Genomic DNA, 14,232 nt, shown 5'->3' with positions numbered 1-14,232 from the left:
ATATATATATATATATATATATATATATATATATATATATATAGGTAGGTATATATAATGCTGTCTAAGAATTTAAACCTAAATCTAAAAACTAATGTAAAATAAAATTAAAAGTGAAATAAACTAATAAGTTAAAAGTTAAATATAAATGATAAAAACCAAGAAAAATAAATAACAAAAGAGAAAATGGAATTAATATCTCAGCAATTAATATCTCGGAAAGTTTCCTTGGCGATATGAGATAGTTGATAACGCATTTAATTGAGGTATAGTTTTTACTATCGGCAAGAGAAAAGTGCGTCCTCGACTAGTATTTCTGGTTCTCCATTCGTTTCATTAATGTAAGAAATATGGCGAAATAACTTGAAGAAACTTGCTGACCTTGTTTTATCATGCTTGGCTTTTAGGCGTTCTTCCGGCAAGCGATTCTATGACTGATATAGATTTATTTGTATATTTTCCCTACGAGTAAATCATGCAATTTAGAAACACGAAAAATACACGAGGCGTGAGACCATAAAAAAATAGCGATGTTTTTGAATCATCGATACAAATGATTGATTTATGCGACAGAAATAAATTACAGCAGCACTTTTGGTGTTTCAGTGAACCGATACATTCCGATAAATCATGAATCGCGATTTATGTACGTTTATTATAAAAACTCACATCACGTAAAAATCTGGGTTATCTCCTTGCACTGTCATGCGTATTTTTATGAAACGTTCGGAAAAATTGTTTAAATTGGCAAAAAAGTTTTGTCTCTTCGAATCTGTCAGGAAACGATTGACGTATTGAATTCAATTGATTTCAAAATTATCATGCAGTTATTTTATTTCTATCTTTTCTATGAATAATAATTAATATAATTTCATAAAGATTTCTATGAACTATTTCGTAACGATAGTAATTTGCACAAAAATTAATCTTTAATATACATGATTTTTCGATCTTTTATTATACAGGGGTCATTCGTTAATTTTCAATCTTATAAATATAAAAATTATCAAGTGATTCTTACACATCACTTGATCTTGAGATCTTTAACATCTTTAAAAAGTATTATAAAGTTGTATATTAAGTAAGTAGCCATAACACATCCAGATATAATTTTCTTTAAAACCTTATTCTGAGAAATAAAATTGCTTTCAGATATCCAGAAGTTTAAAGTTCGTTTTTACTTTGCTCTCATAAGAGTACAACTAATGTAAAAATAAATTTAACTTTAGAACATAATACACTTAATAAAAAATGTAGCTATAAAATTAAATTTTTGTTTATATTCTCTCTCTGAATATCTCATTTGCGTATTTTTAAATAATTTATTTAAAGAAAAAAGAACTTAAAAAAAGTTAAGAAAAAGAAAAGGATCGTTATTTAGCCAGGAACTTCTAGTATTTCAAAGAAAATAAATGCTCAGGACACGAATAACTCATATATTACGTGTAAGTATTAAAAGCTGCAGTACAGACTTTTGCATAGTACATAAGGCATAAGGTATAAGAAAATCAATGATAATATAAAGGAATCTGATCGATTGATTTTCTTATACTTTATGTGTTATGCAGCGTTATGTAAAAATCTGTATTTGAGTTCTAATGATTAATGATGATTTCTCGATTCAAGTGATATAATTAGATTTCGGACGTCACCAGCGACAAACGCTGTGCAAAGACGACGCGTGTGAAGTAGTAAAACAATTTCATAGTAATTCGAAGTTACCAAATGGACGGTGCCCGTGATTCCCCATCTCTCCGTATCTCCGAATTCAACAGGTTGCAGTTGGTGGCTGGAGGAGCGCCTCCTTCTCATTCTTCTTTTGCTCGCCCTTGCCTTCATTCCTTCCTTCCTGCCTTCTATCCTTCTTTTCAATTAAGTGGCTTGCGACGCGTACTCTTCTGCAATCTTTTTTCAGCCGCAAGCGACATGCTTTGATCTCACGTTAATTGCGCGCGTTAATTGTACGGTCGCGAGCCACGCGTGTATCTCTTGGAACGATCGCAAGCACGCGGCCTTAGCTTGAGAAAGGCATAAACAAGCTGTAATACGTTAAATAATGTTCGCTCGTCGAATTTTATATATTAGTTTATTTATCAGGCCGAAAGTATTTTACGATCTTTCTACGAAGAATTAAACTCGTAATCATCGCAGTTCTCGATAAATTTTTTTATCAAACAACTCGCGGTCGCAGAACCGACCAGAAGGATAATGGAAGTCACGGAAGAGTATAGAACGAAAAAAAATTCTCACACTTCCTGTCAACTATTGCAACAGACCGTGACGGCCAGATCTAAGTTGGCGTTGTGCGCCAACGTTCATTACGACTTTATCTATTTGCCCTTTCAAGCCCGCATCTTTCACGTAATTATTGAGACGATTTATTGGACATAACTTTCAACTTTAAGACTTCAGAACAATTTAGCGAACAATAATACTTTTATATGGTTTAAAACGTTATCATTATCTAGACATAATTGTTTGTTTTTTCCGTTGCAGGTAAGAATTCCAGACCTTTCGAATTTTCGTCCGTTCCCCACAGCACCGTTTCCGGTGGTAAGTTTAATTCACGTCATATACACCATGCAATTTAATAAAATATTATTCTAAATATTTACGTTATTACATATTTACGTTATTACATATTTACGTTATTTATGTTAAACAAATGTGTAACATTTGCAAAAAAAATGTTTGCATAGGCTCGTTGTACATATTCGGTTTGTTACAATTGCGAAAATTCTTTAAAATTGCTGTTAATTAGCGACCACTGACGGCTAATTATAGTTTGCAGCTGGAAAGTTCTTGAGACTACTTCGAGACTTTCAAGAACGTTATCGAGTATGCAAATTTTATTATCGCGCTTTCATTTCTCTCTGTGACGACGAGGCAAATGTCGCGCCATTATGTGCTTCCATTACGTGACCGTTTTATTGCTACGCTACGACATTTATTTTATTGTTCTTTCACATGGATCTCGCGCGCTAACTTTCGCGTAGCATAGCTATGATCAGAGACAATAGACCAGTCGAATCTCGAGTAAATAGTGCTTCTGCAATCATAAAAAGTGAGGAATAGAAAAAGAATAGACTGAAGGTATTCGGCGCCGCGATAATCATAAAATCATTACCCTATTATTTCTATTTTATTATTTATCGGCCGAGCACTTATTTTTTTTCTACAAATTTCTTATAACGAACCGTTCATTTACAGAAAGTTGGAAATTTGAAATTTACATTACCAACAATTATCACATTTGTTAATTAGTACAGGAATTAAATTAAATAACTATTTTGTTGAAGTACCTAAAAATTTACTAATCTGAAAATATAAATTTGGTCGCACTATAAAAATAATGACGTAAGAATCTCAAGCATGATGAATAATACTGTTGAAAGTTTTTAGTGACTACACTGAGAATCTGGTTGGATTAAATAGTAATTTTGGTAGAAAATAAACGAATCAGAATTTTCTAATTAAATCTGTTAGAATTCTAGTTGAGATAGCTAGAATTCTGATTGATATAATTATTCTGGTAAAAATGAAAATTCTGGTAAATTTTACCAGAATATCATATTAATTCATAACAGATTTCCGATTGTCTCAACTAGAATTCTAATATATTTAACCAGAAAATTTTTATTCGTTCATTTTCAACCAGAAATGTTTTATCCTACATAATGATTTAGTCCAACAAATTATTTTCAGATCTTTATCTGTAGCTAAATTTTTAGATATTTCAGTAAAATCATTATTTCCGTGTATTAATCAACAATATATGTACACATTATATTGTTGGCAAATACAATTATTTTTCTATCGAGATCAGTACAACGCTTAACGCATTAATATTTTTATATTACCGGCTGGAACTTTTCGTAAGAAAGAGTGCCAAGGTGCATGGTGGGTTAAGGAGAACAGGTGAAGCGCGCAAGAGAAGGCGAACTGATGGATAATTGCTCACGAGCCGCGGCAGCGATCTACGGTCGTCGTTACAATTTAAACGGATTTATGGTACTCTTGATACCTTTAACTCAGCCGCTCCCTTGGGCATCGAATTTTCGTAGTCACTTGCTGGTGCACATGTGTATGTGCGTGTGCTTGTGTGTGCTGTGCTAGAATCCTCACACGAACTTTTCTGTCATGGTCGATCGTGTAGCTTCACGCTTTGGTAGAGCGGAGGAGGCCTCGCCGGATTCTGGAAGAGAAGGAGAGAGAGGAGAGAGAGAGAGAGAGAGAGAGAGAGATTCGGAGAAATTTCGGGTCGTTTATCACGATTCACAGAGCGCTCTACCATTTTCGATATTTATACCGTCGGCAGACTGCTGTACGAATTCGAACTGCATTCGTTCTGCTCGCGAGAAGTGTTTTATCTTCCCAGAAGAGTGATACACTCCATAAGAAGATAACGATCGCAGAAACTCCCTTGACTCTGTTTTTCTCCCTTCTAAATGCTATTTTAATAGTTAATTGCGAAAAGCATTTTAGGTACGTTTAACACGATCTATTTCTCCGTGAGATTAACTATTAATTTTTGGACAACGAATAATGCTGTCCGACAGAAATGTACAGGCTATATTATTTATCTCATTAATATTCTAGAAAACATAAACGTATACTCATAAAGACAATAGTTTAATTATATTGATTCAAACGTAGTTGCTCGTTTTATCTATTTTGTAAACGTAAATTTCTTTTTCAGCAATTGTTTAACTTAGTCTTAATCGTTTATGTGAAATAATTCATCGCAAATATTTTTCCTTGTAAAAATTGAGAATGTCGCGTGTTAGCGCGCGACATTGTATACTTGCCAACTTCTAATCACTTTAACGACGTTAAATTTGAAATTGGAGAACTGCTAAAAGCAACTACGAGACCCATGCACTGTTCAGTGGAATAAAGTGTTTGCTCCACCATTTTCAGCCCAGTCAGGAAGGAGCAACTCGAAGACGGGTCATTGTTCTGCATTCGATAATCGTCTTCAGAGTGCTGTCGAAGCTTCGTGTTTACCCATGCCTTGGAAGCCCATAGCGATCTTTTCTTTAGACTGAAGCGAAGTCTGTTAGAGCGGCACTAATTTGGCGGCGATAGAGAAGCGAAGTTTCCGATTCTCATTTAACTTGAGTCGCAACTCCTTGCTTTACTCATCAAAATTCCGAGCATTGGTTTTATCAGCTTCGGTTATTTCAATCTATCAATAATAACAATGCTGTCTGCGAAATTGTGAATCGGATACAGAGAAAGCTACAATTATAGTTATCTCTACTTCGTTTAAAAAAATTCTATACTTCAAATGTATCGCAGGTTGTTTAATATAACAATAATACAGCCCTGGCCAAAGTATTAATTATTAACCATTATTTAACATTTTTAACTCAAAAATTGATTTATAGCATTTACTGTGAATTATATTCTTTCTTTCAAGAATTCTTTAAAAATTTATATATAATTCTGGTAATTAATAGCAAATAAGAGGTAACAGATAAATGAAAAAAATATAGGTGATACTCTTTTTGACTAAGATTGTAATTTATTTAGCATGCATGGAAAGAATTTGTTGATCTAAAAATTTAGAGACTGATTTGAAAATAATTATGTTGGATTATCAAAATAATTAATATTGGATGCTTAAGTTATTTGCCATACTTGAACTTTCTATATAATTAATAAGTTCATCATAATTATTTAGATGATCCAACAAAATTATTTTCAAATCTGTATCAACTTTAATTTTTAGATATTTTAGCAAAATCATTTTTTCCGTGTAGATTTTCTCTTATTAGATACATAAGTATTTGTCAAAAATATATATGTGAACTTATTCAGGATATGACCTGCCATTATGATATAACGATTTTATAATGTCAAAGGATAAATTTCTCGCCTTTCAGCGACTTCCAAAGTTCTTTCTCATGAGAAGATTCTGAACGCGTCGGCAGGACAGCAGCGGATAAAATGGGACGCAAACAGTTTTCACCTTTCTATAAGAAATTCGTGGTATTATCATGAGCAAATTTGACTTTCCGCTCTTCCACTCCCGGAGATTCGCAAACCGCGCGTGCTATCCTCTCGAGAAGCTTCTCGCCCGCAATAACCGACCGACAGTGCAGCGGGATAATTCCCAGTGGGGCTGTACTACCACTAGCATCCTGCTCTTCAGCATCCGTTTCGTAACCGCCACGGGATCGACTATGCATCAGACGAATTCCGGCGGTCCACCAATCCGAGCCTGAAACCCTAAGATTCCGCGGCAGAATGAAGAAAGACAGCGTGAGATGACAGTTAAATAGTATATATTTATACTATTTAACTATATATACTTTGCTTCACTGTGACTCTGCGATTGCAATTTTTCAAAATTAATAAATATTTCCACAAGATTTTCTTATGCCAGAATTAGATGTGATTATTTCGAACAGTAAGCATGAGCGACTATAAAAAACTCACGTTTTGATCAATTTTAATCAATTATTTACTATGTACGGAATGTTAGGGAAAAATTCAAGTTTTCTTGGTAGTCAATTTTTATCATTCATCGCGCATAAGATAGTGAGCCGTGTTCCCATTCAACCAAAACCATCCGGTGCATACTCAACGCGCCATATTTTTCGTTTCGTCCACCGGAAGACAATCTCTCATAGTCGATTCAACCGAGGAGGAAGAGGGGGAAGTCTCTTTTTTTCGCTTTTTTATTTCTACGTTCCAGAATGCTTTCTTTTCTTCCACATCTGTGACATTCCTCCTTTTTTCCTTCTTTCTCATTCCCTTAGTCTTCTGTCTTTCCTTCGATACCTTGCATGTCGCCAGAGTCGAAGAAATTCACGCTCGAAAGTGCATTCTTGAACACAGTTTCTCGAGAACATCTCTGCCGTTTCTTCTCCTCCTCGGAGGACTCCGAAGAGGAACGAGGGTTGGAAATTTACGCGCCACGGATTTCGCTCCTCGTTTACCCCTCGGTCCTACGGAAGTCGGAGATCGTTCGAGCGTATGGTGCGAATGATATCTCGATTAGATATCTCGTTATTCCGGCCGAGCGGAAGGCAACTCTTCTTTCTGAGAATCTATCGTTTCGATAACGCATCTTTCCTTCTACTTTTTACGCAGGAATCTGGGATGAATAGATCTTATTTGCGAAAGTATCAAGTCTTCATAATGTCACGATGGCTTAATGTAAACCGCGCACTATAATTCCCTGTTTCACATACTGTTTCTTCTTTTTTAAAACGAGAAACATGTTATCATTTTTCACAAAACTAATAAAATTATTCAATAAAAGTTATAAGTTAATCTTTCTCATACAGAAACAGAATAAAAGAACAGTCTTGCTGAAATATTTAAACATTTATCTAATACTACAGATCTGAAAATAATTTTATTGAATCTTCAAAATAATTATGTAATACATTCAGAATGTTAGCATTTTTGTAATGTTTGTTATCATGTTTGACCATTTCTAATTATTTTAATACATTCAACAAAATTATTTCCAGATTTTTATTAAATTTTGGATTTTTATTTAACTTTAGCAAAACTGTTCTTTCCGTGCACAAATAATCAATTTTTTTTTAAATTTGGATAAAATTGTTTTTCTAACAGTTCTTTAAACTAAAATCTATTTAAAAAAAAGCTGACAAATAAGTCGAGAACACAATTATTTGCATAATTGTAATAACTTTTTATCGATAGAGAAATCGATAAAAAGTTATTTGTTTATGTCTGATTATGCGACACTCACTTGCTATGATTCATTTATCCTTCTCAAAGCGTCACATCATACCTATGCTAATAGTGAATTTAATCATTTAAAGCTTAAATTATCAAAATTGAATGTAAAAGCATATAAATATTTTAAATATCCAATAATAACATTGTCGCGTTATTTAGCAGAACAAAGTTGATTATTAATATAATCAACTTTGTTGTGTTAAATTCTACTGCATTTAAATATTTTATATAAAGCTTCAATGTGTACAGTAAAGATTCAATGTAATGCGAGTAACCGAATTTACGCGATTAAATTCATAATGTCAAATTATATCTAATTCGAGTTATTTTTAATCATTTCTATAAGTTGTCTTGTTATTCCTCCGATTCAATATGTCGTAAATTTAACTAAAACAGTGAAGTTAAACAAATTAATTATTCAAGAAACTGTATTAAATTTTACTCAAAATTAGTTTATTATTTATTAAGTGCATACATTAATATAGACATTGTTTTACTTTGAAATTAACACAGGAAAGAATTAATTTACATTTTGACATACAAGTGGAAGTAAAAAATATCAAAACTTAACTCAAAGGCTTGGGTTAAATTGAGCACGGCTCCTTTGATATCTAACAAGTGTAGAGCTGCCATCTGCAGGATATGCCCGATGTAATTTCAAGAGTGGCACGCAGCGATGGACGGCACGTGGTTAAAAATTAAATGAATAACGCGTGATTGCCAACGTTGCCGGACGAAAAGCAAAGTCCGGGTGGGATTGGCCGTGCAAACGCGATTAGACCACCTACGTCCCGCTGTTCGTTTTCCAGCCTATCTGACTGGAAGTCATTCCGAGTCCAAATCCGGGGGGGGCAACATGGAACACTGCATCCTCTGGGACCTCCTACTAGTATGGCATGTTGTACCCTCCTTTGCTGCCCTCCCGTCTTAACTCAACTACTGTGGGATTTCAAAACTCATCGTGAAACGTGCGCGGAAGACCGAAGTGCTTCTCGATGGCACAGAGATAGGAAGATCCTTAATCGTTGGGAAAACTCTTTTTCTGAGTATAACGTGCAGATCACTCCCGGTGTGGGAAGGTAATTGAAGATTATGGTCGGAGATTCGAGGCAACTGGAGAGAGCGTAATCGGGTTTCTCTCGTAACTGAGTGGCTAAATTTAGGAAGTAGTAGTAAGTCTCGATTCGTGATTAATGTTAAATGTTAGAATACTATCAATTTCTGACATAATTTAATCTTTATTAATTTAATCTTTTTGAAAATTTTAGAGAACGAAAAGAATTTCATTTTAATGGCTTTTCTCTGCTTCCTACTAATCTGCATTGAATTTTATCGACTTTATTTGCTATTTCCGCTTATGCCACCGTCATAACGTTGGAATTGTTCTTTGTTCGCCTTTCATTTAATTAATTAATTTCTTAATTTGCGCTCTAGTTGGATTTTGTAAAATTCACGATAGTCGTAATTCCGTTCATCTACATTTCGGCCGAACGATAGCTCCCTTGGCCCTTCTCGTGATTCCTCTAATGGACTTTTAGAGAATTGGGGCATGCGTCACGTACATAGCCCGTATTAATATCGTCCTAGAGTCTCCGTCTCATCCCTTTCTAAGGAAGTCTCAAGGGAGAACCAACGTACTGTTGGTAAGTGCGATATTTACTTTAGAATTTCACTCCAGAAATTTCTCCGTAGGTCTACTTACTAAATTGATCTTTTAATTCCGTAATTGCTGACCGTAATAGCAATTGTACAACACTTTAAGTCTTCTCATTTCTAGCACGATTTATTTCGAATTAATTTAACACGTAAACTATCTTTCGATGCTTAGAAGTTTTAACTACGTTTCACATACATACATAAGTTTTTTAAATTATCTATGATAAAGTTATGTGGTGCAGTAATTTCTCTAAAAGCTTAACTCTCCAGAGAAGATTGGATCCATTCAATTATGAATCTTTTTATTTATTTTTTTTTAAGAAATATCAAACAATTATTTTTTATGTTACATCTGCAAATTTAGATTATTTTTATTAAAATATATTTATTAAAATATATTTATTAAAATATTATTTATTCTTTTTTATATGAATTACGTCATTTTGGTTCGTTTTGAAATTATTTCTCTCTCTACAATCATATTCTACTCTTTTCATTTAAGTTTTTTTACTGTTTTTTTTTCTTGGACTTTCAAAAAATGTAGAAAAGTTCAGAGTTACTTTTCAATATCTCTATTGCATGAAATACAATAATTTTTAACAAGATATATTTTAGGAGGAGAAGCTGGACTTTGCTCTCCTTTATTTCAGAGAAATTTGAGAGTGAAATTTCGTTTATATCAAAAAGACCCAGATGCACACGAAGGATTAATTAGTGCCTTTTAATTAACATGAATTAAATGGGTCTTACTTAAGTGTTAGTATCTGTTAGAGATCTTGACGTCAGTTCTAGAAAATTAAATATGCTATTTAGAATTCAAATTTAAATTAGTGAATTACGAAGAGATGATTCCATTCTATTTATTATTATTTATTATTATTTATCAGTATTTTCAAAATTTTATAATCTTATAGACTCGAAAATGACAAGAAATTGAACAAGGCTAATGAGAATACGTCAAAACAAGCGCAAAAATTATTAACATGTTTTAACAACATCAAAACTTTTCTTTGAAATTATTTGAACGTTTCTACTCACTTTTGAAATCCTCAGCGACTAATAATCTTTATAATTTGCTGTGCTTCCATGTCCTGCTATTTTAAAATTTTATTTGCACAAAAAGCTTTCGACATTTTGTATTCGTCATTTTCAGACGGATATCTTGCAATCGCTTGCCGCAAGCGTAATCACGAAGAGGTTGGCCTTAACTCAACATCACGCAGTGTCAGGTCGGTCGTACGGTGGCTCGCGCGTGCATTCCATCGCTGAAATCTTCTCGTGCCGCGTTGGTTTACGGCGCGTCGGGAGCGAGCGATACTCGGTAGACTTGCAAAATAGCGCGCAGAAATGCCGCGGGATGCATTGTTAGAGCCTGTGGCCTTGGTCATTAACCCTCCCGAGAACAAGGGAGTTTGCTGTTCTCCCTATCTCTCCTTTCCTCTTCTGGTCCAGCTACAAAACACCGAGGCCGACACGCGCCACGTCCATCCTCTCGTGGTCCTGTCGGTCCGCTTGTACCTTCGGTAACGAGCCGAGATGCATGAAATGCTCTCATGAAATCTCGTTGAATACTTGGCCACGCTATATTGCTCACCCGTAACGGCATGGCGCCTAGCCTGTGGCCTGCGTCTGTCTATGTCCGACCCGCAACTACTTTGGGTCGTCGCTCAAACATTATGATTTAATAGGAGTTGATATGATAGAACAATAGAGGGGTAAAGATATAATTATCTCAATGTACAAGATTACATGTATAAAATACACATAGTCCCAAAATTTACATATTTTACTATCTGTTAATCTGTATCTGTAATTCTTTTTGTTTTCGCAACGTACACATTTTCTTCTTTGATAATAATTTGATATTGCAGAGCATTAAATGCGCGCGTCGCAGTGGAAATTTTAGTTCACTGCGATTTATTTCGCGAGCTTTCGGAAAGTAATGTTTGGTATAGATATATCTGAAGTAGCGGTAGCTCAGCCAAAGCATCGTATAAACGTTCATCTTGACCAATAGGTACTTGGCTGTTTTCTCTATCTCTCTACTAAGTTACACGGTGATAAACCAGGAATCACGCGGGTCACAATGATCATCCTTTATGATGATACTGGATCGCGGAATATACGCGCGCATTAGGTGTGTCAAGGCATCGGACGTACTTATAGCAGTTTGTTATTGGCCGTGGACTCGTAACGTGGAAATTACATGTGTCTGAAAGTACGTGCGTCAATAGAAATGCTCTCTGTGTACTCTTTATATGTACTCTCTAAATTCTCTGGAATGGGATTTTACTCTAAAGAATGAAAATTGAGCTAGTCTTGAAAAAGAATCGATTTTCAATCCATAAGAATGAAAGTTTACTCTTCAGAATACACTGAGAAAAATGGTCTGATTGGATTAAATAGTAATTCTGGTGAAAAAACAAACGAATCAGAATTTTCTGATTAAGTCTATTAGAATTCTAGTTGAGATAACTAGAATTCTGATTAATATAATTATTCTGGTAAAAATAAAAATTTTAGTAGATTTTACCAGAAATATTGCATCAACCAGAATTTCAGTTATTTCAACTGGAATTCTAATAAATTTAATCAGAAATTTCTGATTCATCCATTTTCTAAAAATTTTTTTCAGTATAAGATTCACTCTTAAAGTTTTACAGAGCATACACGGAAAGAAAAAGTCCTTGCTGATCTAAAAATTTAGCTAGATACAGATGTGAAAATAATTTTGTTGAATTATCAAAATAAGACACTCTAACTAGTTGCTAGAATGCCAAAACTTTTTGCAGCATTATGCAATTAGGATTATTGTCATATCAAAAAATTTTTTAACTAGAATTTACAGGCCAAAAATGTCGAACATTTTGTTTACAATCCCGGATGCATACAAAAATTCGTGTAAATTATTAAAATTGAGCGTAATTGCGTAAATGAATAATTATTTCACATCTAATTGTTCATTAGTACTTAGACAATAATGTTTTGATCTACAATAGATGTAGTAAGCTTTTTAAGAAATTGACTAATCCTATTATTCTTCTCACATTCGATTGTGATCGATCAATTTCCTACGTCTACTGCACTTGTTATAAATGAGAATTAATATTCATGCATGGTTTTACTGCTTATATCTAAAATTTTTAATTGGGATTTGATTATTGGATCATCAAAATAATTATGTAGGGCTCGAACTATTTGTTGTATCAAAATCATTTTTTCCATGCGCATATATGATAACATGAGAGGAAATAATACAAAAAATTTCATTGCGCGATTTACAGAATTGGATATGTATATAAATTAACATCGAAATATTTAAGCACTAAGATTCGCTTTGACCAGAAATAAGTTTATTTATTTTAATTTATTTTTTTTTATTTATTTTCATTGGTTTAATTTTAAATTATAGTTATTTAGAAGATTTCGTGAAACCCCAGACGCTCATAATTATTTCGGATGCCTTTGAAAAATTCCTCCAAATGTCCGCGGATGTCCTAGAAAAGAAGTCAGTGTTCGAGAAAAGAGGACGAATAGCAGCTAATCATATTTAAGTTTCCTACATAATTTTTGATGGCCCAACAAAATTATTTTTTACTTAAATTTTTGGATATTTCAGCAAAATCATCATTTTTCTATGTTTATTCTTTTCTACGTTAAAACTAATACCATTAACAATTCGATAAAACGTACTTATTACATTATCGCGTCATTAGTAGCGTTAACGTGAAAAACTGTTACATATTATATGACTTATAAATTGAACAAAATTATATTACGAATTTACAATATTCATTACAAACACGTTCGCGCGAATGCTGGCTATTAAATTTTCAATACTTATTATTATTACCGCTCATTATACATTCGTAATACAGTTTACGTTATATTTATCATGCAGACTCATTATCGCCGCTTTGATGTAACAGTATGTTAAATATTCAAAAGCGTGAAAAAGGTGTTTCACGTTCGACGCGTCAGCAAGACGTCGACAGCCGTGAGACTCTTCACTTCCCTCTTGTAACACGTCCATCAATCAATCTCTCGATTTTCGCTGCACGTCAGAGATTTCTCGACGAACCAACGGCCTCGTGTGCATTCCACCACGGAGCTTCCACTGGCATTCCGAGGACAAAGTCATCGCAGAAACGAAACAGAAGATAAATAACATCGCACTCATCTCACGCGTTTCGGGAGCATCGTATATATAACGGGGATTAAAATAAAGCGAGACACGCAAGATGGGAAGATTTTCGCGCATGGTATGCATTTAATGCACCGACGGATCTCGCCTCTTAGCCACGAGAGTGGACATCGTGATTCTCCTATTTTCCTCGGTGCCGAAGAGCTGTAAGCTCGGAGAGTCGGTGTGCGTTCCTTCGTATACAGAGTGCGTGTACGCTCGAGTGCGCGCACCCGCGGCCAGGTCGGTTTTAATTAGAGAGCCTGCGGCACGTACCCAGGGCTGTAGGACCGAGAAACAGGCTCTTCGATTAAATTATTAATTAATGTTCTCCTAGAAATACCGCATCGTGCGACACACACTGAGAGAAAGGATTTTGATAATTTAACAAGCCACCAGTACCTTCGATGATCGGTAAATATGTGACAACAAATTTTGTTGTGATTGCTGTCTGTTATACCAACCAATTATTAGTAACAGAAGCTAACTACAATATAGAATCTAACCTATCTTTTGGATAAACTTTAGATTTACTCGTTTACATAGAATTCGTTTACATAGATGATCGTGGAGGATCGTGTCTTAAGTCGTAGGAAACCGACCAAGTATAGTATGATATAGGAAGAATATTTGACTAGAGTTGGTCAATTTCTTACGATTTGAGACTTTGC

General features: G+C 34.3%; 1 protein-coding gene across 1 annotated transcript in view; it reads left to right on the top strand.

Moving 5' to 3' along the window:
* The window catches only part of LOC105620146 (polypyrimidine tract-binding protein 1), a 315,345-nt gene that overhangs the window by 72,603 nt on the left and 228,510 nt on the right, over window positions 1–14,232 (top strand). Inside the window, exon 2 of the mRNA XM_012201654.1 lies at window positions 2,497–2,553. Coding sequence (XP_012057044.1) covers window positions 2,497–2,553 — 57 coding nt within the window. The remainder of the gene's footprint in view (window positions 1–2,496; window positions 2,554–14,232) is intronic.

Source organism: Atta cephalotes (genome assembly GCF_000143395.1).
Source record: "Atta cephalotes unplaced genomic scaffold scaffold00024, whole genome shotgun sequence".
NCBI lineage: Eukaryota > Metazoa > Arthropoda > Insecta > Hymenoptera > Formicidae > Atta > Atta cephalotes.
The sequence above is the reverse complement of the archived record's forward strand: the minus strand, read 5'-3'. Positions and strand labels throughout refer to the sequence as shown.